The sequence below is a fragment of the Stegodyphus dumicola genome, chromosome 7 (assembly GCF_044657685.1).
Source record: "Stegodyphus dumicola isolate Sdum_Otavi_A_Nest chromosome 7, ASM4465768v1".
Classification (NCBI taxonomy): Eukaryota; Metazoa; Arthropoda; class Arachnida; order Araneae; family Eresidae; genus Stegodyphus; species Stegodyphus dumicola.
In genome coordinates this window covers 152,520,559-152,548,512 of record NC_140774.1, presented here as the reverse complement: position 1 = coordinate 152,548,512, position 27,954 = coordinate 152,520,559, and the positions used below count along the sequence as shown (strand labels likewise).

Below are 27,954 nucleotides of genomic sequence, written 5' to 3'. Positions count from 1 at the left end.
TTATTATTATTCAAATTATATATATATATATTGTAATCTTTCCTTATTCAACAAATAATTATACTTATTGTCCTTTATATTGGAGTGGTAATGCCATATTTGTATCGTGTAACTGTTGCTGAACAACGTGAGAAAATGCTTGAAAAATTATTCTGAAAGTTTTACCAGTAGTAGATGTATGAAAAATTTATAGAGAAAGAAATGGTAATAGTAAACTGAAGTGTGAAGCTGTAATGGATAGAATTGTATTTAAATTATATATCTTTGTGAATTAAGAATAAAACTTATGTCTTACTAAGAAGCTCATCTGTTATTTCGATAAAAACTGCAAAATACGTTACTATCTTATTAAACTGGAATTTCCAGCAAGATACTGGAAATTAGGAGTATAATTATTGATTTCGATGGTGCTGGTCTCCTAATCCTAGAAAGCTGTTTAAATCCTGAGAACAAGCGTGTTTTCATTAAAGAATTAAATCTCCTTCGACTCCTACTGAATCGGATAAATCTCCTTCAACTCCTACTGAATCGGAGTACCAAGTTTGCCCAGTTTGCTTATTTCAAGGAGGAACAGATGTCAGAAAACCACCATTTTAATGTTAGTTATTGAAGAGGATCATTCAAAGTTAATCTTCTGTACTTATATCACTTGTGTCCCAGTAAAGAATTGTCAGAACAGGATACTGCTGATCTCCAAAGATAAGATTAACTTTTAGCTTCCATAAAAAAAGCATTTATTGAATTTTAGTATTTCCTTTCAGAATTATGTTTAAATGATGTGTGCTTTTGTTTAATATAACTGACACTAAAAATATTAATCCCTAAATTTATAATTGATATTAGTGGTAAAGAAGTATTTAAAACAAAATTATTATTTAGGTTTTACTATAATTTGTATCGAATTTTTTATGTTGATAATTGATATGTGCAAGCCATCCCGACATTAAAAAAAAAAAGAGAGAGAGAGAGAGAACTGTTAATTATGTTTTTTAATTTGTTGCCAAACTGGCGTGTAGAAAATAAGTAGTAATGTCAAATTGACATAGTGATTCTATTGTACTGCCAACAGTCTTTTCTTAGTTCTCAACATCAGGAATTAAATTGTATTGCCAAACCATCAAAAGTTGTTTTTACAATTGCCAACCAGGCATGAAGATAGATAGTAAAATCGTCAAACTGACGTGGGTATAATTACATTGTATTGCCAAACTGGCAAAGGTGTTTATATAGTTATCGCCAACGAGGCTTGTGAATAGCAAATTAAAACGTCAACCCGCTGTAGTATCATTTTATTTTGTTGCCAAACTGGCAAAGATGTTTAAATAATTCTCTCCAATTAGTCAGAGTGGGTTTTGTATTTGACAAGATATATTTCATATTTTTTTTAATTAAAAAAGTGCATTATATCTTTTTTGAGTTATTTATAGTGTGTTGTAATATTATATATATTTCAGGTTAATAATAACAGTTGTGCTGCATATTACTATTGCATATTATTATTGTTGTAAATTGTTTTATTGATGAATACTTATGAGAAAACTGAATAAGTATATTTAGCATTTTAGTATGAAAGTATTATCTAAAAGAGTTGACAAGTAAATATTGCCAAGATCTATATACTATTTGTTAATACAAGTACGATTTTTAAGATTCAGTTTTAAAAGAAAGCCTATTAAGGATAATTTGTTCAACATGTCATTATTAGCTAGGAGTAGAAAACAGGATTTAAGAGTACTGTTAGAAGAGTTAGGTTTAGCTGGGAGACCTGAATTTAAGATTGCTCAGTTGCATAAATTGATTACTGTAAGTCCCCGTTATGATGAGAAATTTACTCGAGAATTACTGGCTGCAATTAGAGAAGAGCAAGAAAAAACAGAAGAAAGAGAATTTGAAAGAGAAGAAAGAGAGCATGAAAGAAAAGAGTGAGAAAAGGAAGAAGAAAGAAAACGTGAAACAGAAGAGCAAGAAGAAAGAGAGTGAATTAGAGCCTTTAAGCTGCAGAAACTTGAATTGTAAGGAATGACTGCAAGAGCATAATCGGTAGAAACTATGCAGTTACCTGAACAACCTTTGAAAATCAGATTTCACGATGTCATGCCCCGTTTTAACCCTAAAGAAGATGAAATAAATATATTTCTGGTTTTATTTGAGCTTCAAGCTAAAATTATGAATATACCTGCTGAAAACCAAGCGACTCAACTTATTTCATTGCTGCCTCCTGATGTTGTTCACCTTATTGCTAGAGAACCAGAAGAGGATGCGAAAAAGTATGAATATGTAAACACTTTACCTGTTACAACTATTTAAACTGAGTGCAGAAAAATTTTGACAACTATTCAATAAACAACAAATATGTTCTGAAAGTTCTTGATATGATTTTTACTATGAATTAAAGAATTATTTAGAAGGATGGCTTATTGGATTAAACATTAAAACTTTTGAACAGCTAAAAGATCTTTTGCTGGCTGATCAAATTAAAAAGTGTACTTCTCTTGATTTTAAAGAGCACTTTTTGGATGAATGGACAACCATCATTTCTCCTATTGAGACGGTTAAGAAAATTCAAGATTTTGAAGATGTGTGAAAAACAATAAAACCGAAATTTTCTACCAATCAAACTGAAAGAAATAACAAAGGATCATTTAAACCTTATTACGAAAATCTTGTGAGAATAATACAGAATCCACCTCATTTTAAGCATTCTGATAAATGGGATGATTTGAAATACCAGAAAGATTACCAACAAAGAAATCAGTTCCAAAATAAGAACCAAGAAAATTTATATGACAAAAGATATAGACCATGTTGTTTCATGTGCAGGTCATACGAACATTAGTGCCTTTGCTTAAAATCAAATGAAAAAGAAAATTGCGTATCTTCAAATGATGATTTGTTAGAGACATATACAATTAATGGTTTATGGTAAGACCCGCATAAAGCTAGAGGGTGCTGAAAGCACCTTCAGTTTGTTCAGGTAGTTGATGGAAGATGTGACGCAGTGATGATGCGAGATTTCCGAGATTGTGATATTATTATACTTAATTAAATCAATTTATATTTCATTGATTGCCTTAATTGAAATTTTATGTAATACTATGAACCAACACATATTCGAAACTTGGATTACCACTGAATTTTCAAACTACTGATGCATATTTGGTGCATCTCGGCCGAAAACCAGGTAAGAGAATCTTTATTAAATTATTGAAACTGAATTATACCTGGATAGAAATTAAATATGGCTGAAAATCTATCAAAGTTGAAGAGGAAACGCACTTCTGTGCGTTCGATGTTGACGAAATTAATTAACAAAATAGAAGTTGCTATCAACAATGAAAACGAAACAGTTGATCAGTTCGAAGCATTTTTGTAACAATTAATTGGAAAAGAAACTGACTTAAAAACATTCAGTTGATTAATAATGAAACTTAAAATATAATATAAAATTGTCTAAATTACATATTAGTAAATATTCTGGTTGGTTAGATTTTTACAATTTATTTGAAAGCTCTGTTCATAATAATCCTAAATTAAGCAAATAAATGATAATGATAAATTTAACTATTTGAAGTCCTAACTCAGTGGTACCGTGGCAGCATGTATTAGTGGATTTGCTTTAAGTGATGAAAATTATGATAAAGCACTTGATTTATTGAAAGAAAGGTTTGGAAATAAAAACATTTTGATTAACACTCATTTGAGTATTTTGCTGAATTTAACTCCGGTTAAAAATCCTAAAGGTGTTATAAGTTTAAAAAATTTTTATGATAACGTGGAAATGCAGATCAGAAGCTTAGTTTCTTTAGGAATTACAGGTGAATCATATGCAAATCTATTGACACCAATTTTAACGAAATTAATTTCTTCAGAATTAGTTTTAGAATTTAATCGCATTCAAGGCGACAAATTCATTAATAAAGAAATTAGATGCCACAAGAGATCCTTTCCGATAAATAATTATAAATCATCGAATCAGCGAGTGCACTTATTTTCCTCGCAAGAGAAAACAAAAAGTAAAAATTCTACTTCCGGTAGACATAACTCTTCAAGACCTAAGAGGGGGATTCTTTCTTTCCCCCTCCCCCCACACGCATGAATTCCTGGCATCAGTCGAAAATGTAATGTTTTTATTTTGTAGCAAAGGTCATAAATAAGAATCGTGCTCTACATTTAATGCAAATGAAAAGACAGCTATATTAAAGAAACCAGCTCGCTGTTTCCTTTGTTGACGCTCAATCATCGACTTACATATCAAAATAAACAATACAAAGTGAAATTGCCCTGGAAACCAAATATGAAGACATTATTAGAAAATAACGAACACATAGCAATGAAAAGGTTTTTAAGATCAAAATCATCTTTTAAAAATGAGCCGTCCTTATTTTGAGAATATAACATTGTTTTAAACAATTATCTTTCGGAGAATATTATTGAACCTGTACCAGTTGATGAAGTAAATTTACACCAAAATGCATTTTATCTACCTCATCGAGCTGTAATATGTACGGATATGACTACAAGCAAATTACGCATTATGTTTGATGCTTCGGCGCATGCAAAAGGTCAATTATCTTTGAACGATTGCTTATACACAGGACATAATTTTATGCCTAACCTATTTCTTCTTTTGATCAGATTTAGAATGAATCTGATTGCATTTGTTGCAGATATTAAGATGGCCTTTCTCCAGATTGAAATACATGAAAGTGAACGACATCAGATTCTTTTGGGAAGATCCAGGAACTGATGATGAAAACAAGAAACTGTAAATTTTTCGTATGACAAGGGCCAGGATTCGTACACATTTCTGCACACGGAAATTAAGTACTTTTAAGGACCATTAAAGCAAAAAATTAAAGACCTATGAGCAAATAAGAACTGAATAAATTCAATTAAAAATAGTATCTATACCCGAACTTCATTTTTATGCCATTCTAAAAATAAATTAGATCCGTAAGTAGGATGCATTATTATTAAACATAACGTAATTAACATAATTATTAATAAGTTTGAGAATAAACTAAACTTTATGAAATTTATCAAGTAGCACTACATATTTTACACTTTTTAATTACATTTTATTAACAGTTAGCTTTATGTTAATTTTTTTTTTATGTCTCATTTTGTCACATACTCAGTCTAGAGGTTTATTAAATAGTGGGTAGATTTTATGTCAAGCAGCATAGGTTAAAATGAGAAGTAAAATCATAATCAGCATGATTCATAACAAAAGACTGGCTGTTGTCACTGCTGCTACTTGCCTAGAGAAAGACCAGCTGATCAGAACAAACCTGAAAGGCCTGATGTAGGCACGGTTGGCAGATTTTGAAAGTTAGTTGGGCTCTGTCTGACGCAGTTAGTATCGTAGCTTCATGTAGAGTTGCAGGGGTTTTAACCCAGTTAATATATTTTAAGGTTCCAATTAAGCTACTAAAGCACTAGAGGTGATAAGTTGTTTTGTATTATTTTAAGTCTCACTAGATGCAAAAAAAAAAGTTTTACACTTTTTGTCTTTTATCTTGTGACCACAGTAATGATTAATGAAGGCAATAACTCGCTTAAATATCCAGAGATAATTTTTAAGGGTAAGCAGTTAGTTATAAGTAATTAAATTAGGTAGTTAGATAACCTTAGTCAATTAAGCCACTAAAGCACTAGAGGTGATAAGTTGTTCTGTATTATTTTAAGTCTCACTAGATGCAAAAAAATAAGTTTTACACCAATTTTTACATTTTTGTCTTTTATCTTGTGACCATGGTAATGATTAATGAAGGCAATAACTCGCTTAAATATACAGAGATAATTTTTAAAGGTTAAGCAGTTAGTTATAAGTAATTAAATTAGGTAGTTAGATAACCTTAGTGATTATGGATTTAAATGGTCACTATTGCATTTTATTTATTTTTTAACAATATTTGTTAACAATTATTATTTTTAACAATATTTGTTAAAAAAGCCATATTAAAATTACAATCTAATAAAATTTCACAGTTAAAATGCATGTAATTTATAACATTGATTTTTAAACGATATTAGGATAACTACACATTAAAAGCTACAAAACATTTATCGTTTGTAGCAACAACACTCAACAAGATATTTACACATCTTTTTAATTTGAAGCCTTCCCAGATACTTTGGCTAATTTATATTGATTTCCTTCTCTTTAAGCATCTTTTCTAACAATTAGAAATTTGTGTCAATATGCAAACCAATGTTCTCACTAGTTTCTGCATACTCTATGTCCTAACTTGTCAACCTCTCCAAATGTACCTATGAGAGTTTACTTGATCTGGTAAAAGTTAAATAGTTTCAATTTCCCCCAACAGACGTGAAGGAAATTATCGCTATGTCTGAAAGTAACTACAAAGGTTTAAATACGTCTCTTATTTAAAAAGGACTTAAAACATAAAGGCAAGTTCTTATGCTAACAAAATCAATTACAGCTTGTGCTGATGTAATTAAACAAGAAGACTCAAATTCAAACTAAAAATGTGGACTAGTAGTCAAAGACTATTCTGTAGAGACGTTAGGTATTTTAAAGCATGAGGGATAAAAAATAAGCAGTGCCCTTGCCGGGACTCGTACCATGGACTTCTGGATACGAGCCCAGCGTGCTGACCGTTACACTAAGAAGGCATGCTAACAAGGCAGGAGAAATACCTTATTAATATAATTAAATTTTAATTTAATCTGTTTTAGTAAATCGTCGTAACAAATTCAAACATCGGCAGTGGTAATGCAAAGAAGAATAATTACAAATTATCATAGCTGGCAGGAACTAATGCAAGGAGCAAATGGAGATCACAAACACACCCTTGTCTTACACTCCAAAAACCTCAGTTTAAAAACTGTATGTGATTTGCATTCTGGTGAGGAAACAGAAATGGGAAATTATAGCAAAGGCTGAAATTATAAACAATTGAGTAATTTACATAATAATAACCGTACATATCTTTGAAGAATAACTTTCTTTCCCTTTTTATATTTAGTTTCATTCTTGCACATTTCCTTTTCCTTTTAGAATTTTTGGATTTAATTAAAGCTTTCTGTTATTCTAAAAAAATTAAATGCATTTAAAATGTATATAAAAAGCCGCTTATTTTATTTCTTTAGTAATATATATGGTGAGGTCAGGTTACAGAGCTGGTGTGGCATAATTGTTAGAATTTAGTGACACACCAAGCAACAAAATGGAAAACTTTTAGAATTTAGAACAGGCACTAGAAGCAGAATTTTGAAAGGCACCAGACAGCAGAATTTAGGATCCACAGAGACTGCATCAGGTCGCAAAATGCCTAGCGCCAGTCCTGCGTATGATGCGTTAAGACATATTAGATGAATCTTTTAAATTGTCAGTTCAGTTTCCAATTTCTTTATTAATAAAAACACTCCTTTCTATAATGCCTGTCCATATACGATTAAAAGTATTTTTGATATTTTCCACACTTATGTCTTGTGAAAAGTCAAGAGATTAGAAAAAATGAAATAATTTTGAAATGATTATATTTTATTCTTGCTCAGAAACTCGAGTATCCCGCCATTTATATTAGAAATAGGAACAAATTATAACCCATGAACCCATTCAAAAGGTAACCATATTTGTCAGTGAATCTCCAAAATGCTAATTCATACTCAAAATGGCAGTTGTAAAAACAGACAGAAATTTCAGATGATTAAAATTAAGGACCTCCTGCCGATTTTCGCGAAAATTAAAGACTTTTAAGGGCTAAAAATTGATTCCAAAAAACCTAAGGACTTTTAAGGATTGTTAAGGACAATACAAACCCTGGTTTAAGAGTGTATGCTCCCAAAGAATAGACACAGACTGTATAGCATTTTGAGCACTCAGATATTTTGTTATTTGAGAATATATGCTAAGAGTTTTAAAAAAATTCATAGCTGTGAGTGGTCATGAACTGTGTAAATTAATGTGAATAAAAGTGTTAAACCTTAACTACAGTCCACAAGTCTTAGTGTAACCTATATATTGTTTTACAATTTTGAACCTATTCAGTATAATAGTTTTATAAAAAGCATATTATCAAGATTTATCAAGGATGGTGGCAACCGCCGTTGGTTCCCCTAGCGCATGCGCTTGATAAGCAAGTTCTCTGCTGCGTAACACTTATACTTAGTTAATACGTAGTTACCCAAAGTCAGTAGTGAGTATTGCATGTAAGCGAGAAGTGCTAAGTGCTGTGTAATATCATGTTTCTACTCTGCTGTTCAACGTCTTCATTGTTTAAATAAATGTTTGTCATGTATATAGAAGACGTCATTTTATTCTTCATAGGTTATGGGCCCAGATAGCGCTTAACTGTGCAGTGTAACTACCATTGTTAAATTCTTTCAGCAAGCCAAGCTGCGTCGACTGAAATGAAAATGGCGACGACTAATACAGTGTCAATTGAAAAGCTAAACAAGGACAACTTTGATACGTGGAAGTTGTAAATGGAAGCAGTACTGATTAAAAATGATCATTGGGACTATGTAACTGGGAAAATTCTGAAAGCAGAACCTGGTGATGAAGAATTTGCTAAATGGAAAACTAATGACCAAAAAGCATGAGTGGATATAATCCTATCCATCTTACGCAGTGAACTTCCACAAGTAAAGAATTGTGTAACATCTCACGAACTGTGGCATAAATTGCATTCTATTTACGAATCGAAGGGACCAGCTAGAAAGGCTACAATTCTAAAAAAATTGCTTTTTACAAAAATGAGTGATTCTAAACAAATGACTGTTCATCTAAATGATTTTTTCATTCTTGTGGACAAACTTAAAGAAATGGAAATAAACATTGCGGATGATTTGCTTACAATATTGCTTTTATATAGCATACCGGACTCTTATGAAAGCTTTCGAATAGCCATCGAATCTCGTGATGAACTGCCGTCTCCAGAAATGCTGAAAATTAAACTATTGGAAGAAGCTAACGCTCTCAGAAATAAAGATTCATCGTTTTCTGAACCACAACATGCGTTCTATTCAAAAGATCGGGAGTATACTCGGCAACCGGTTCCTAAACTGAAACCAGATAAGTCCGCACACCGAAGACAGTATCCAGTTAACTACAGATGCAACTTCTGCCATATCTATGGGCATAGAGCATCGGAATGTAAGAAGAAAAAGCAGAAATTCAGAATTCTTTGGAGCGAGAAAAAGCCGTAGCATGCACTAATAGTAATTCTAAAGACATTTTTTGTCTGGATAGTGGTGCAACATCGCATATGTGTAACAGCAAGGAACTGTTTCAAGAAATTCACGAGGTAGGTGACACTTATGTTAAATTAGCTGCTGATAAAACTGTTAAAGCTATTGGAAAAGGAACTGTTAAATTTAAAGTTCGTATAGGTTCTAAAACTGAAAATATCAAACTCAAAAATGTATTGTGTGTACCTGCTTTGAAAAATAATTTAATCTCAATGTCTAAAGTAACTGAAAATAATCTTTCAGTAATTTTCAAAGAAAAATGTGCTCAAATAATTAATTCTAATAACGAAATAGTAATTTTAGCTAAACGCGAAAATGATCTTTATTTTGTCATGCCAATATTTGAATCTGTATCAGTTGCTAAAGAAATAGATCAGTGGCATATAAGATTTGGCCATTTAAATGAAAATGATCTTAAAAAACTTCAAATAAATCACATGGTTAGAGGTCTTTCTTTTTCTCAAAATGACTCTCTTTCTACTTGTAAAGTATGCATTCAGAGTAAACAAACCGCAACCCCCCTTCCCAAAGAATCTGAATATAGAAGTACTGAATTGTTGAATCTAATTCATTCTGATTTGTGTGGTCCCATGAGAATCGAATCAATAGGTGGATCATTTTATTTCGCAACATTTATTGATGATAAATCTCAATATGTTCGTGTTTATTTTCTGAAATCTAAGGATGAGATTAAAGAAGCTTTCAGAAATTTTAAAGCATCTTTTGAAAATAAACTTAACTCTAAAATCAGAATCCTGCGAACCGATAACGGGCTAGAATATTTAGGGAAAGACTTTAATAAATTTCTTAATAAAGCAGGAATAAAACACGAAATGAGCACTCCTTACACGCCAGCCCAGAATGGCGTCGCCGAAAGATTAAATCGCACTTTGGTTTCAATGGCGCGATGTTTGTTATTGCAATCCAATCTGCCTCAGAAATTCTGGGCCGAAGCCGTCAATACGGCTGCTTACATTCGAAATCACTGCCCAATGCGAGGTTTAAAACATGAAATAAAAACACCTTACGAAGTGAAGTTTGGCAGAGTACCTGCTGTCTCTCACTTCAGAACCTTTGGCCAAAAAGCATTTTCGCTAAATAAAAGGCCAGGAATAGGCAAATTTGGTATTCGATCTAAAGAATGTATTTTTATTGGCTATTCTGATGAATCAAAAGCGTATAGACTTTGGGATCCCGAGGCACGTAAAGTGATAATAAGCAGAGATGTAAAATTCATTAATGAATTTGAAAACTGCTGTAGTTATGACTCAGAGCAAGAAATAAATCTGCCTTTCGCTCCGGAGGAAAAAATTATAAATAAAACATATTGTGAAAAAGCATCACCTCTGGATGGTAGCGAGTCGCCACTTCACTCTGAAGCTGAAAAGGAAAGCGGAAGTGATTTAGATAGCGAATCAATGCTTCCTATCCTGATTAAAAGGGGGCCTGGTCGACCCAAGAAACTAAAAACGGGTTTGCCAGGAAGGCCTAAAAAGGAATATCACTATACAGTTGTAAATAAAAATGAACAAACTCAAAGTGTTGTTGAGGAAAGCATTAATCCTATGGTGCAAGAAACATTAAATGGACCATATGCTGAAAATTGGCATAATGCCATGCTGTTAGAATATAACTCGCTTGTTCAGGAAAAGGCTTGGGAATTAGTAAAAAGACCTGAAAACAAGAAAGTTATTGGTAGTAAACGGGATCTTAAATTAAAATATAATCACGACGGCACTATCGAAAAATACAAAGCTAGGCTAGTTGCTAAAGGGTGTGCTCAAATCCCTGGTCTCGATTTCACTGAAAACTTTTTCCCTGTTGCTAGATTAACTTCCATAAGAACAGTTTTAGCCTACGCAGTAGAACACAATCTCAAAGGTTACCAATTAGATTTTGTAATGGCCTATGTAAATGGAAATTTAGATGAAGAAATCTACATGGAAATTCCCGAAGGATTTTGCGATGAAACTAATTCAGATAAGGTGTGTCTTTTAAAGAGATCATTATACGGTCTTAAACAGTCAGGACGACAGTGGTACAAAAAGTTGGATGAAAAATTAAAATCTATGAAATTTAAATCTCTTAATTCAGATAATTGTGTTTATATTAAAAAGACGCCTAACAGTGAAACTATTATAATCGTTTATGTAGACGATCTTATCGTTTTTACCGATTCTAAGCAAACGTATGAAACAATTCGCGATAATTTAGCTTCTGCTTTCAAAATGAAAGACTTGGGGAAATTACATTATTGCTTAGGCATAGAATTTCACCAAAATGAGAATTCAATTAAAATTTCTCAAAAGAAATACGTTGATGATATTTTAAATCGGTATAATATGCAAAATGCTAAATCCGTGTCTTCACCTATAGATAACAGCAAAAAATTATCAAAAGAGACGAGTCCTAAAAACGAAAACGCTGACATGAAAAATGTTCCATTTAGAAATCTGATCGGATCACTAATGTACCTTTCAGCAGCTACTAGGCCAGATATCACATACGCTGTGAATTTTTTAAGTCAATTTAACAACAATCCGGGAAAAGAACTTTGGCATGCTGCGAAAAGAATACTTCGATATCTAAAGGGAACACAAGATCAAGGACTAATTTATACGAAAACAGGAAAACCACTCATCGCCTTTGTGGATGCAGATTGGGCATCAAATGTCGATGATAGAAAATCCTACACCACTTTTGTATATGTACTAAGTGGTTCAGCCATAACCTGGGAATCACGAAAACAACGCAGTGTAGCTCTATCTTCAACGGAGGCGGAATATATGGCTTTGTCTGAGGCCGCCAAAGAAACCGTCTACCTTTTGTCGTTTCCTGAAGGAGCTGGGTTACAACATAGAACACCCAACAACAATATACTGCGACAATCAAGGAGCTCAGAAAATTACGAAGAACTCGGTGTTTCACTCCCGTACAAAGCACATAGACATTCCGGAGTCCGGATTATGGACTTTGTACTGGACCTACAAAGTAAATCTGTAACTCTTTGAATTCTTCTGCAAGACCTATTTTATTACAGCACGAATATCCGTAAATTTTAGGGATTTTTCATTATTTAACAACTTTAAAAAAACATAAATTTTTCCGATATTTATTGAAATTTTCGCATTAGCTGACATCTTGAAAAACCCATTTTTTAATTTAAATCACATAGCATGACAGCAGATAGCCCAATGATGACCAAGTGGCACAGGTGGGCCATCTGCTATCATTGAACACTGGTAGTTCCACAGGGGTTCGAATATGGTACAAGCCGTTCCCTTAGAAAGTGGTTCATAAAGACATCCCTCCACTTATGCAAATACCCCTCGTGAGCTTTGTTTAATTAAAACCAAACCAACCATAATAACAGATAGAGATAGAAAAAAAAAAAAAAAAAGACTACTCTTATATATGCCCTCAGGTCGCCAAATATGGCGATATGTGTTCTGCGCCTGTTTTTGCCGCGATTGCGTGTTCTGCAATGGTTTGGGGGGCGATGTTGGTTTCTATGGCAACCCTTTTTACATGGAAACTTGGATTTCACTGTAGTGGGTTTAGTTGCTGGTTGGTTCATGCGGTGGGTGGTCTGAAATGGTTTATGATGCAATGAAAGATGTGCTAGGAAAATTTTAGTCTCGTGTTTGGTACAACTGTTTTTTTCGGGTGGCTGGAAATTCTAGAAGAACTTAGGAGATGAAGGTTTTGAACATTTATTTGTGACAATTTTTGTGGATAGTCAGTCTGATTGTCATATAAATATGATAGAGATTACGTGGCAGCATGCTAAAGCTACCTTGCCTACTTATAATCGGAAATGCGATTTGGAGTTATATTTCATTGTTTCGTTTGGATGTTTTTCAATGTAGTTCTGAAATGGGAGATGCTTTCAAGAAATTTGTGATAAAATTATTTTGGTGATATTTTAAATTGGTATTTCTGCTGTTCGAAGAAGCATTCATTCATGGTAAGAGCATTTTATTTCATTGTTGTTTTTATTTTGTAGAATGTTATGTTCATAGTTTTTTAGTATCAATTTCTTTCGTTACTGTCGTTTTTTTGAATTGTTTATAATTTATTTTAGTTTATTTTGTTGATTAGTGCGCAATGCCTAGATTGTACAATTTGTAGATTTTTTTAAGTTTAAACAGAACGCTGTGTACATGGTATTCTTTGAAATTTATTGTTATTATGTTAATTTATTTAAGCGAGGTGTGCATAGTTTATAGATTCCTTCGCTGCATAGATTGTGCAATTCTGCAATTTTTTTAAGTTACGACAGCTGTGTACATGGGATTCTTGTCAAATATTTCTGTTTAGAAACTTTATGTTTTTGCCATCTAAATTTTTTGCTTCTGTTTCGGATTTTTAGCTTAAATTTTGTGTTTGCAGATGCGTAAACCGCGTTTTTGGAGACATTTTAGGCTTAAAGTTCGAAATGTAGACAAAAAAAAAAAAAAAAGATAGTAATATGGCATGGATGTTTGGCGAGATTTGTCGCCAAGCGAGGGCGTACATGAGATTAGTTAAAAAAAAAAAAAAATAAATAAATCTGTGTGTGTATAACGTATCAGATATACTATCAGCTTAAATCAAAATCTTGATCTCTTGAAATGGCTCTGTTAACACTGGCAAAGGTTGGCTTTTTGAAAGCAATATAATACATCATTATCTGACGTATTCTTTGGTAGCATAAGTGAAAATCGTCGACTGTGAAATATTTGCCGAATTTCATGATTTATCCTTTGAGATTTTCAATTATGCCATTCTCCTTGCAATGAGGTAACTTAACCTTCTAGTATGTGATGCATGAAATAATATCGAAATATTCAGCAAGCATGGACATAAGTAAAAATTTTTGAAGATGCAAAATTTACTTTAACAAACCCATTGTAGAAAACAACATATTATCCCTAATATTTGAAGACTATTTTAAATGAGTTTTAGTTATGTTTAATTTCAACGTATTCAATGAAGTACTGATCTAATATACGAGATCAGGATTCGTAGCCACATTTCAGTTAAAAAAATAAGCACTTTTCAAGCACATTTTAAGGAAAAAATAAGCACCTGTTTAATTACATTATACACAACTGCATAACCTTAAAAGAAAAATTAGACTTTTAATTTATAATATGAGCAATGCAATATTTATTAAGAGAATGAGCATTACCTCAACCATGGAAAACAATTAACTTTTTCTTTTTTAATTTTAAATGACAATTTACAGAATTAGTTTACGAGAGGGGGGGAAAAACTATGCAGAACTAAACTATATTACGAGATTTAATGATGAAATTTCAGTTCAAAATATTGAAAATAAATAATAAGCCATATTAATTGTATTCATTTAGCACCTAACAATAAATACAATTTATTTTTCCACTCAAATCAATATTTAAATAATTTAACTTACATCAAAATTCTGAACATTTTCTAAATTTTCATTGCATAACAGTTTTCCCTTAAAATGTATTAAAAGCAAAGTAATTTAAGTAAAAAAGAGGCACATTTCTGAAATCAGAAGGCGGGAAATTGCTTCATGCAGTCATCCTTTAACAGTGAAAGCTTAACTAACCCCATACTCGGAAATTGCCGAATATTCTGGATAGTAACAGGAAAAAGAGGAGTGAGGAGTGGGGGAGATTGTAGTCGTTTTTTAGATTTCTCGGCTAAATAAATGATTTTGACATTTCGATATGTGCATCATATAAAAATAGACCAACAGAACTGAGAAATATTCTGCTTAGAAAGCACAGTAAAACTCTTTTAAATGTTCATAAACAAATTCCAGACTGAACATCAAAATTAATTATCTCTGCAAAATACCGCAAACATTATTATGCAATACGTGCGGCGTAGTTCTTCCACATGTGATATTACGCAATCGGAATCAACAGCTGCCAATATTCGGAGAATAAGAACTAAATAAAGGAAAAGAAAGAGACTTACTAATCTGGGGTGTTTCTGATTCTAATTTTCAACAGGCTGCGTTAAATTATGGAATAGAATAAATCTTTGCTTGGGTTTGGTAGACCGCAAAAACTTTTAGTCCAATTCAATCCAGACTGGACAGTGACCAAAAAAAAAAAAAAAAAAGTCCGCTGCTTCAATATTACAGATTTTGCGGAATCTTCGCTTCGGTTGGGTACACCACAAAAACTTTTAGTCCTATTCAATCCAGATTGGACAGTGACAAAAAAAAAAAGGTCCGCTGCTTCAATGTTTTTCGGAGAAAGGGGAGAACCTCCCAACCTCCGAACTGTATAATGTATTGGGGGGGGGGTAAGAAATTATTTTGACTATTCGATTACTTTCCTTTTATTAAGCCATTCCGAATATTATTCCTTAGAAAGCTAATCTGTGTAAAAACACACCCATTTTTTTGGAAGTTTATATATACGTCACCAGTTACTGCAACTATATTATTAATACGAGGGTTGGAACTTTAATAGTGGCAACTATTTATTTACAAGGAATACAAAAGTGATTCATGTCACCATGTTCTACAGTCCTTCAATATAGTTGCCAGCATTGTGTACAACCAGTTTCCAACGATGTAGAAGTCACAGAATACCTGTAGCAGTGCCTGTTTTGTTCATAGTTTGAATGGACCGGTCTACTGCCGTAAGAATCTCAGGAACAGTTTGGAAGTGAGTGCCACAAAGTGGTTCCTTCATCTTAGGAATTAAGTCATAGTCACAAGGGCTTAGATCTGGGGAGTATGGTGGATGGTAAAGCACTGCCCAGCCCCATCGCTTGAACAAATCAGTCACAACTTGCGCTGCATGCAGCCGAGCATTGTCATGCAAAATGAGAGGAGCATTCTGCAGAAAGTGTCGCCGTTTTTTTCTCAAAGCTGGTCGGAGATTGTGCTCCAAAAATGAGCAGTAATACTGTGCAGTGACGGTCTGCTGTGGGGGAACGGTACGCGTTAGGATGACACCATCACAGTCGTACACGAGAATCACCATAACTTTCACATTGCTGGGGTTCTGACGAAATTTCGAACGTTGTGGTGACCCTTCAGTTCTGGCTGGTACGATCGGGCCCGTCTTATCCAGCATAATGATACGGTGTAAAAAAGCATCTCCTTCGCGCTCATAGCGCTCTAGGTGGGTTTGGGCACCATTGTATCGTACCCATTTCTGCATGTCCGTCAACTGATGTGGAACCCATCGTAAAGCAATTTTTCTCATGGACAAGCGCTCCATCAGAATGTGCAACACAGTCATATGCGCTAATCCTGTTTGTCCGGCCAGCTGACGAATCGTTTGGCGGCGATCACTGTCCATTAGTGCGGCAACAGCTTGCACGTCTGCATCGCTGACACTCGGACGACCTGGCCACAGCATGTCCGCCACGTTTTGGCATCCTTCATTGAAAGCTTTCATCCATCTTGCTACGGTTCTGTAAGGCAATGCAGATTCCCCGCAAGCCCCTGAGGACACTGTCGTGCTGTACGACCTCTGGCACATTCAATTTTTATCCAACATCGTTGTTCTTGTTTTGAAAACATCCTGACAACACTTACTTTAGACCGCGAGCTAATACAAGGATGCGTTCTTCGCGTCACTCCGCATGCCCGTGACGTAGGCAGGACGAGTCTTTTTGCTGAGAGGTAAGGTAGGTATGTAATTCACGTGTGGTATACGCGATATTCTTTGGTTTTGTTGCGTAGCGTTTTTTCAGCTGTGTTGCCACTATTAAAGTTCCAACCCTCGTATAAGCATAATGATCATAATGAACACGAATATGAACTGACCACGTGGAACGAGAATGCAAATTATTCAAATCTTGATAGAAATTCAAGTGTGTGTAGTATTTGGGTGGGAGGAAAAGAATACTGAATGTACCGGAATCTTCTACCGTTTTCGCAATTCTTTGACCAATAGAACGACGTGCACCTGTCTGTACTCTCGCATGCTCCATAGGTTACGATAATGCAGAGAAAAGGGGAAAAAGCAATTTCCGGGAATATGATTCACCATCTGACGTTGCATATAAGGAAGAAAAGTTGTTTATTTAGTTTCGGCTTTGGTACGGGGGAAAAATGTGCGTTCATTAAAAAAAAAGGATTTAAAAAAAGCACTAAAAACAAAAAAAAAAAAAAAAATACGGGATTTAAAGAAAAAGTAAGCACCTATAAGGGCCTTTATATTTTATTTTCAAATATAAGGACTTATAAGCACTTGTAAAGACCGCTACGAACCTTGTGAGTTTATTCAACAAATATAAGTACAGTACAAATTCCAAAATCCGGACTCATCGGAACTTCGGCGGTTCCGGATTTGAGATTTTTTTTATCAATTTAAATCTAGTAAGATGGCATGCAGAAAATATAAATTTAAAAGTATGAAATTGTGATTTATGAAATAATGAAGTATTAATGATCTAAAGAATAACAAAATTTACAAAAAAAAAAAAAAAAAAAAAAAAAAAAAAAAAAAAAAAAAAGCTTAACATTTATTTGTTTACCTTATTAAACATTTCTTTCAATGCAAGTTGCTTCATTTTTTTGTGCTTATACTTTCTCTTTAATTCTGTAGACAGTCATAATCTGCTATTTAGTTACATTGTTGAAGTCCTGTAACTGCTATTTCCAGAATTCCAACTAACTTGTCAATTGAAATTTTCTCATTTTCAGTAACTTCTCTGTCACTTTCTTTACTATTGATGGCAGTTTTTTCTGGATCTAGAACCATTCTACAGACTTCGCCATTCAGTAATTGATTGATGATTGAGAAACATAGTCATCACAATGAAATACTTCTTTTATACAGTCAAAAGTCTTTAATCCGTACTTTCTGCGCATGCATAAACGCGTAATGCGTTTATGTGTGCCCATATGCATTTACGCATGCACATAATACCTTTATGCATGCACGTTTAATGTATAATGGACGGTATAAGCTAAGCTAAAATTATCTAATTATCTATTTCAGTTAATGTTGCAAATTGCTTTGTTCCTTAATCTTCAAATCGGATCCGGCTTATTATTTTTTGCAGACTGTTAGAGCAATTTTATAAAAGTAAACTTGAACTTTCGATTATGTCAAAAAGAATTTCTGATTCTGGAGCTGCCAAAGGATCTACAAAGCGAAAGCATGTTTCGATGTCCATCAAACAAAAAGTGGAATTGGTGCAAAAAATGGATAAAGGCATATCCTTTGTTTCTCTAACCATTCCGAAATCTGTTTATCAATTTCACGCTGCTCTGCGGAGGGAAACTTTATAGCACACAGTGAACTGGAAGTTGATCTGCCAGCACTATCCTTATCTTCAGGGCAGATGTTTTTATTTTATTTGGCTAATAATTCCTTACTAAATGTAGTATTTCAGCTCGACGTGCTCTGTCTTTGATATGATTTAAATGAAATTCTTTGTCATAAATATCACGAATACACATTAAATAGTTTTCTGGTTGCAATTTTCTAATTTCGACAATGCGTAATGTATGCTTTACGCATGTGCGCATTGAAAGAAATGTTTACTTAAGTAAACAAATAAATATTAAGCTTTTTTTTTTTGTAAATTTTTATACCCTTTAGATCATAATTGCTCTTTATTTCATAAATTACGGTTTCACATTTTTAGTTTTATAATTTCTGCATGCCATCTTACCAGATTTAAACTAATGATCTATAATCCGGAAAAACCGACAATCCAGAAAACCCGAAGTCCCGACGAGTCCGGATTAAAGACTTTTGACTGTATAATCTTCATTTATTACCGCTTCTCCACATCTCCTAACAAAATCCGTTAATTGGAAAATTTCACCTTTGTCTTGCGATATTCGAAAACCTTTAAAATTAGCGGCTATCATCATCAAATTTAGCTATCCTTTACTATAAACATTTGGCTATGCATCATGAGCTTGGCGACTAACAAGTGGTTCCACTAAATTTTATCTTGCTTCTACTGAGACAATTAAGCCTGAATTGCATTAGTTTAGCTATTTATTCTATTTATGTCTATTTCTTGCACATGCTTAAGGCTTATCAGAGTTCTGAATGAATAAATTCCTACCATATACTTAAGCCTTATTGAGAGCCGGTGTTAAATATCTTACCGCCTGATGCAGTCTCTATGGGTCCTAAATTCTCCGAGTCGATACGCCCACACAAGCCCTAAATGTAATCTTTGGGTCTATGAGTATTATCAACAAAATCTTTTTTTAGCATATGGAAAGAAAGTTTTGGTAAATTCTTCCTCGTTAACATTTTTTAGGGCATTTAACTTAAATTTGTAATCATCTCCAGGCATAATGTCAACAAAAAAGGTTACCATACTCCTTTATTATTCAATTACTAACATAAAAAAAATTGTTTAGGCATCGCTACATGAGTCATTACTCAATTTGTCATGTTTTGATAAACATGCGGTGATGAATGGAAAGTATAATAAATAATGAGTCCCCGGTTGGCATCAGATCAACGATGTAGCTATGTGGAATGTTTGGGTTTGAGATATATGCCAAGCACATACGCAGCAAAGGAGCGAAATTACTGAACGTACAAATTTATGCTAAAATAACTGTTTCTTTAATAACAAGGTATTTTATTTAATGTCGAAGTGAAATTAAGAATCGGGACTCTCCAGATGTTTTATTATGCACGGAGGGGGGATTCAAATGTGCATGCGTAAAGCCTAGGAGAAAATGTTCGTGGTTTTGAGGTCTGGATTTTACATCATTCCGGATAATGGACGTCTGGATTTTAGACTTTGTACTGTATGATGTGAATGCATTCTTTTTCTGTGATTAAGTTCTATAAATTACACCAAAGTTAAAAAAAAAAAAAAAAAAAAAAAAAGTAGTTCAGTACTCGACGTTTTACATAAAATGGTTCAAAATTAGTTTTTTCCCACAACTAAGGCTATTTATTGATAATATAGTCAAATAATTTATTTGAACTACATTTAGGGGAGAACCAAACACTGTGCTTCAGAAATTTTTTGGTGAATACACTAATACATTAGCTGAATAACTTAGAAGGTAATGTTTTGCATATGTTTACAGAATCTATATATGGCTACTGAAAGTACTAAACATTTTCTCCTAAATTGTTTAGGGCGTAAATGGTACACATTCGTAATGCGTGTTCAACTGTGTAGGTGATGGAAAACAAATGATGTGGAAAAATTCGCCTGGCAAGTTTCGTATCTGGCTAAAGATGCAATGATGTTAACAAAATTTTTAAGTTTGCAAAGTATTTTAATATAATTGACATATATGTACATTTTCTGCTGTAACAAGAACATTTTGATGAACGAATTGAACTATGGTTAGTCTGTAAATGTTACTTTGTTTCCAGAGGTAAAAAAAGAACCACTTCAATGTAGAAAAATTAAACGTTCCCAAAAATGCAAATTGACTGTTGTACCAAATACAGCTGTAGCACCCTCTATTTTGCAAAACTGATACTAAACGAAAAAACACTAAAAAACAAAAGTGATATTCAGCAAATTTTTATTAATAATGTGTTATAGTACGGCATTTTTTTATAATTCTGCAGAATTTAGAAGATATATTCTATGTGGGAACAGACTTTTTTAGTACTTCACTGCCTTTTTCGTGTGTATGTGTGTGTAATAATATACTGCTAAATTTGTCTATGTTGAAAGAATTAGACAGACAGTTGTCAACAAACCGCCTTAAGTGCCAAAGTGAATCGGGATCCTCCACGTGCTTTACTATGAAAAAGTATCTACTATGCATATGTGAAGCATTCAGCATATACTAAAGCGAGATGCTATTGTTGGAGTCTAATTCCTTCTCTCTTTCTGCAAAAAACTTCTAAAAAAAATCCTGGTGGTCCAGATATTCTGTATATTGTCATTCAGATTATAAGTCATTCTGTATATTGGACATCCAGATATCACACTTTGTACTGTATAAGCAGTAAAAATAAATGGTAAATTATAAATGTAAAATATATATACTTTTCTTACATTTGTTTGATATTAGGAGTACAATGTTAAAAAATATAAATAGTAAAAAAGAATATTTGAAAGGGTTCATTTTTTAACATGGCACAAGAGGTTTTTTTTTTTTTTTTTTTTTTTTTTTTTTTTAAATGCCCTTTCTGAGCATTGCAGGTTACCAATCTGTTTTGGGGCTCACTCCTGTTAACACAATTTTTCTTGTCTTTTGAGCTTATTAGTAAGCATCACTTTCTTCATACTTATGTCACATAGAACTCAACAGCAAAATCCCAAAATCTTTAAAAGTAGCATATGTTTAAAATTCTTGATACAGAGTTAAGTGTTTGATACATTTTTCTGTTTTTTAAGTTCAACATATCAATGTACAGTTTTCTTAGAAAGATGAAATACAAAATTTTTTTTTCTTAATATTACTTTTTTGTGTTTAATTTGGAACTTTATTAACAGTTTGCCGATCAGCCCGGCAGGCTGGAGATAAAAATGAATTTTGGATCAGTTTGACAATTTTTCTTACTTTCAGATCACCGAGTTTGTTAATAAAATATTCATTAATAAAAAATTCATTGAACTCATGGAAAGTTTGAAATAAACAAAAAATTTCAAAATTCTGATTTGAGGTACAAATTAAATACGTACTAACATTGAAAATGTGGACAGCTCCATTCAAATATTCAAAAGATGGTGACTTTAATTGCTATCATGTTTCCACAGTGATACATGCAGACATAATACGTACAGATTTTTCATTATTTAGCTGTTTTTAAAAATAACATACGATGATAAAAATTTGGTGGCACCAATCTGAAAAGTAAATCGGATACAAAAGTAATGCAGACAAAAAGTGAGTTTTGAGGCTTATAGCACCTCAAGTATGAATTATAAAAAGTAAAAAGTAAAAAGTACACACATTTCACATGTATACACATTTTCACTAATTTTAGTTTTGAATTTACACATTTCTGTTGCTGTCAAATTAGCTTTGGCTCAAAAAAGTTCACTTTAATAAATGCTTCCTTTTAGCTCACATTAGCAAATTTTGCACTTTTTGATTATTGTGGTGACAGTGCCAAGTACGAAGTAAAGAGCCAAATGTAATTCTTTACAATTTTTACAATCAGAATCTACTGACATGAGTGCAAATAAGTGGGAAAAATGAACACTAGTCTGACAGTTTTTTATTCTGAGATTTTCAATTACATTTTCGTTACATGCTCCCTTTCCTGTTTTCTTTATGAAAGGAAAGAATCGATTACATAAGTTGGCAAAGCAAAAAGGAAAAATAAAATGCAGCAGTGGCTGCTGCCTCCTAGATTTCTATTTGTTTCAATCCATATGATGGACTGTGTGAAATGACATAAATCTTTTCAGCAATGTTAAATGAAATTAGCAGCTTGACACCTCCTGTGTAATCTGAAATTACTGTAGAAAATCCATTTATTGTTTTATTTGTAAATTTTTGTATTTAATTGATTTAATCAAATACTCATTCTTTTCACAAAGTTGTATGTATTATTAGGGTTGCCAATATCTTCTCTAGTTACATTTTACACCAACATTTCGTTTTGCAACAAGTGGACCCTGTCAATCATAGAGTACCACACATTGAAATATCTCTCTATACATGCACAAAAAAGTATTCATACATCAAATATTTAAGATAAAAGTATTTACCTTCCACACTTTCAAAGAATTTTTCTTCTTTTTCAATTTGAATTTCATGGGTGCCTGCTAAGTGTTCCCGAAGATGTTTATGGGTAGGAATGGCAATATCACATTTTGGACAACGTAACTTTGAAGTATTATTTCTTCGAGGTACATTATGTATTTTATTCATATGCCTCAACACATTCTGAGGATAAGTAAATTCTTTCCCGCATAATGAACAGCAGTTTTTATCATCCATGAATCTTTTTTTTTAATATATATAGTAAGTTATTCACCACCTAAATAAAATTAAATATTACTATAAATAACAAAATTATAAACTATTTGCATATATGCTAAAAATCTACTAACATTCAAAATTAAAAACTCATATTTAATAGGAAATGAAATTAAAGTTCTACAACATTACTTTTTTCTCTTCAAATGGTTGGACAATTGCAATTTAATGCATTTATTGGGAATGGCCAACCCCTTACTTGCTTTATCTCATCACAAACAGCATTGCTTGGAGAGCATCACTGGAACAACTACTATTACACATCTGTTGCAAACTGAGGTGAACTAAATCTGGGGTAGAGTGACATTACCTTCTAGAATGTACGAGAATCAGATTTAGTCTTTAGTTTGAAAGGTGACAGAAAGTTTTGATTTTGAGTCTATCCTTGTATGTGTTACATGCGCTTCAATTAAGTTTTTTAATGTTTTTTGGAATGACTTTTGTCTTTCTGAATTTTCACAATTTTTTGAATAGCTTGGTTCTTTTCGAATTTTGTGGATTTTCACCCTCAATTCAATCAAATTACATCTTTTCATTCAACATAAGAAAGTAGTATTCTCAACGGAACTAGTATTTTTGAATCGTAACCTTTGAAGTTTGGAGTTCCCTAGTGTTTTTTAAGTTTGAATTATTCTCTACAGATGGATTTGCCAGCATAACTTTTGATAGCGTTAAAGGCACAACAGAATGGATTGAGTATGTCATTGAAAGAAATTGAAAGAAAATTGAAAATGAGCTGGTTAAAGAAGTTACACACATAAATGAAGTTTTTTTAAACCTGAACTTATTGATAAGTTTCAGAAGCTTGAAGTTTGTCAGTCAGTAACTGCTGATTGTTTACGGAAGATTGAAGATGGTAGGAAACTAACTGTACACCAATGATTTTGAAGTAGCCAATACTTGCATAGACAGAAATGTAGAAATTTGCGATAAACTGGAAATGCGATTGCAGGAAGCTTCTGCAGCTAGAAATGGAAAAAAGAAATAATAATAACTATAAAAAATTAACACTAAGAAATTTTCAGGTGATTCAAAGGATTACTTGTCTTTTTGGTGCCTATTTCAAAAAATTCATTAAAACACCTCTCTACCTGATGAAAGATAAAAAATGGTACAGTCTGTGCAGCCAAAACCAAAAGCTGAACCTTTAAATTGATCGTTTTTCGGCAAAAGCGGGGAATTATTAAAAGCTCTTTGAACAATTTGGAAGAGATGATTTGCTGGCCCAGATTTATTTTGGTGATTTATTCAGCATGGTTATGAAAAAAGATGTAACTGGAAGAATCAAGACCGATTTGGCAGCCTTATATGACAAGCTGGAAGCAAAACTAAGAGATTTGGAGAGCTGAGAAAGAATGCAAGAAAAGTTTGAGATTTTTTAATTCCATAAGTAGAAAGTTGTCTCAAGGAAGAAGTTCTGCTTACCTGGGAAAGAAGGGAAAATTCTGAGTCAACTGATTCCAAAAGTTCATATATTTTAGAACAATTGCTGAATTTTCTTCATCTTTATTTTTCACATTAATTGTAAAAATAAGAGTTCTGTTCCTAGAAAAAGAAAGGAAATTGATCTTGGAATAACCTCTGCATTGGTAAGCCTTGATAACAATACAGGTAAGCAATTTTATTTTATTTTTTAGAGAAGTTTAACCCCAACGAAAGATGTATTAAGGCACAAAATTACTTTGAGAGATAAAAAACAGTTTTATTAAAAAAAGGTGCATGCTTTTCCCGCCCTAAAAAAGCAATCATTTAAACAAATTTTGTAACGTTAAAAATTACTGAATCATTCTCAAGGTAATAATTCTGGTTTCAATATAAAGTACCCTAAGAAAGGGGGGTTGCATGTAAAAGACAGAATTCCCTCTCTAATTGCTGTAGAAGTGAAACTGTTTCCTTGCAAGCTTTTAGGGGCTCAAGGTGAAGAGTGCAAGATTCACATTTTCTGCCATTGGGCTAGCCAAAATAGTTACCATAAGCAAACCATTATTGAATGTTCCTCTACCATGAAATGAAAATGTAATACACACGTTGTTTGGAGAGAATTAAGGGAAACTGAAGAAACAAAGTATTTTCTATCGAAGTCAGTGATTTAAGAAACTCATATAAGTATAGTTTTGAAGCTCATTCAGAGAAGAAGATATGTGAATTTATTCTGATAACTAATAACAAAGCATTCAAAACGACTTAAAAGAAATAAAACAGACTTAACAGATTTTTTCTGTGAGGAAAGCAGCACTGCCCTTTTGATTGGGGTGATGTTTTGAGACAATTGCTGACTGAAAGCTTATTTAACTAGATTCAGGATTAACAGCTGTGAAAACTAAACTCGGGTGGATGGTAACTGGGAAAGAGAATTCCTGCAAGGGTGATAGCATTTTAACTACTTTGCCTCTGCATGTTAGGAACATTGCTTATGGAACTTGGAATTTTAGGAATAGCTTATTTATCCCAAATTGTTAAGAAGAAAGTTCACTTAACTAATTTTGGAGATGATATATAAAAAATAATAAGTTAAAATATGGTAAACTTTCATATGATTATCAAAAGGTATTCCAGGAATGACAAAAAATGAATATCACTGAACATGTATTGAACTGAACTGAATAACTAATGTCACTATTTACCTCACAGGCCAGTGATTAAATAGTAAAGCTTCAGAAATTCGCCTGGTTTTTGATGATTCTAGCCCTCTTTAAACAATCGTTAACTTACAGGTGTTAATCTTATTGAAACAATACCTGATATTCTTGATCATTTTAGAATGCATCAGTATAAGAATCATATGGCTAACCCTTTCCGGCACGCTACATTTTTAAAGTCGGAGTTTTGATTTAAAAAAAAAACATAGACAGTCTAATTAGGCCTAGAGGAGTACACAAGTAAAATTTTGTGAAGATAGCGCTTATCGTTTTAATTCTGTGGGTGTGCCCAAAGTGGCACACTGATTGAATAGAGCTTCGAAAAGAGTGCTGAAACGAGCATTGTTGTCAATGAACTGACCGATGAGATGGGGCAAAGAATACAGACTCTTAGTTGTCCTAGATTATCGGTGAGCATGGTCTGGGCACACCTAGTGTCACCGTTTGATTTTAGGCAAGATTTGAACAATTTAAAACTAATATAGAATAAGGAGATTAACATACAGCCAACAAAAAAAAAAAATAACATAAAAATTTCTTTTCAAACAATTCCTTTTATACCCTAAAAAAATCTGGAAAATTTCTTTGAAAAATGAGGGTCTTAAAAAAAATAAACATGGCTAAAATATATGGACTGGTTTGTGTTGAGCTGCAATCTACTATAAATAAAGAAGGTTCACAGTAACTTTAAATTCTTTTTCATTCAATTTTTCTGTGCGTAGAGAAGAAAATTTTTAGGTGTGTCCAAATCGGACACACTGTGCCGCAAAGGGTTAATCTTCCATAATCGAGGTAAGCGCGAAGCTTGGCGAGAGTTTTTAGTTTGGCGCAATTTTGATTTGAAAATAGATTGTGATAGAATTCGTGAGACCCATCTTGCTTACCAAAAGCTTTCTAAAATGGCTAAAATGAAATATAAGTTAATAAAACAAAAATAACTAGATGCAGAAATGTTTCAAAATGATTATGGTGCAGGAAAATGTTAAAATAATTTTTTTTATAAATTATTAGTGTCTAAATTGTTTTTTCAGTTTTTCTCAAAACGTGTTTTTTAACTTTTGGTACACTTTTCTTGAAAGCTTTTCAGCCTAGAAGGTTTAAATTTTTCACAGTTGTTTACCTTAACTACTTATTTGAAATTAAGCATGATATAAAATTTATGATCATTAGTTTTGGATATATTAAAAATTTAATACCATTTTTTCCTATGATTTTCAAAATATTTTACTAATTTATTTTAAATATTTTTTTCTTTTTAAGTAAAATTTAAAATACTGCTTATTATTCTTAAATGATATGTTTTTAACCATCATGCAAAATTTGAAGGAGTTTGATGCAGTATTTTTTAAGAAAAGTGTACCAAACTAGCATACTATCACAGAAGATTCATCAAAGCTAAGAGAAATTAAACAACTGGTTTTTAAAAACATTAAGCTTTAAATTTACACTTTATGTGTTTCAGGGTTCGTACACATTTCTGCACATGAAAATTAAGTACTTTTAAGGACCATTAATGAAAAAAAATTAAGGACCTATGAGCAAATGGGAACTGAATAAATTCAATTAAAAATATTATCTATGCCTGAATTTCACTTTTGTAATATCATCCTGAAAATAAAATAGATCCCTAAGTAGTATGCATTATTACTAAACATGAATTAATTAGCATAATCATTAAAAAAAAAAAAAATCTGAAATGTTTCAGATTTTAAATTACGTCCAAAGGGGCGTTTTTTTAACGTTTTGAGTGTTACCTTTATTTATTAAATATCATGTTCTTTGCACTTAAACCATAAAATTCAGTTCAAGAGCAATATCGCAAAATAATGTTAAATTAAGCATATCTTTAGAATTTCCGATATACACAGTCTCGCGAGCTGGAGATAAAAGTATTTTTTTTTTTCTATATAACGTTGCCATTTCTCGCTTTTAAAGCATTGAGTTTGTAAATCAAAAATTCGTTAAAGTTTTACAAAATATAAAATCTATAATAAAACAAATTCCAAATTTGGGATTTCAGATGCCCATATTCGCAGTAGGATTTCGTCATTCAAAATTCGATGGCTCTATGTACCATTGTTTTATCACAATGCGAGAAATAGACAATCATTTATGCAGATTTTTCATTATTTAATTTCTTCAAATATAATGCAGGACTCTAACATTTTGTGGCAACAGTTTGAAAAGTGAACCGACGTTTATGTGTCC

The 27,954-nt window shown here is 32.6% G+C and overlaps 1 protein-coding gene across 13 annotated transcripts in view; it reads right to left on the bottom strand.

Moving 5' to 3' along the window:
• LOC118186517 (uncharacterized) overlaps nt 1-27,954 on the bottom strand; it is a 102,107-nt gene that overhangs the window by 31,716 nt on the left and 42,437 nt on the right. For 3 of the 13 annotated variants that reach the window (XM_035356623.2, XM_085820916.1, XM_085820915.1), the window contains exons 2-3: nt 24,533-24,652; nt 22,837-23,108 (exon numbers count right to left, since the gene is read on the bottom strand). The exons of 4 other annotated variants lie outside the window; for them this stretch is intronic. In XM_035356623.2, coding sequence (XP_035212514.1) covers nt 22,837-23,068 — 232 coding nt within the window. In that variant the 5' untranslated portion in view covers nt 23,069-23,108; nt 24,533-24,652. Of the gene's footprint in view, nt 1-21,801; nt 21,967-22,836; nt 23,109-24,532; nt 24,653-27,954 lie in introns of those variants that run through there. 6 more of the 13 variants (XM_035356627.2, XM_035356625.2, XM_035356626.2 and 3 more) reach the window with 4 other exon arrangements.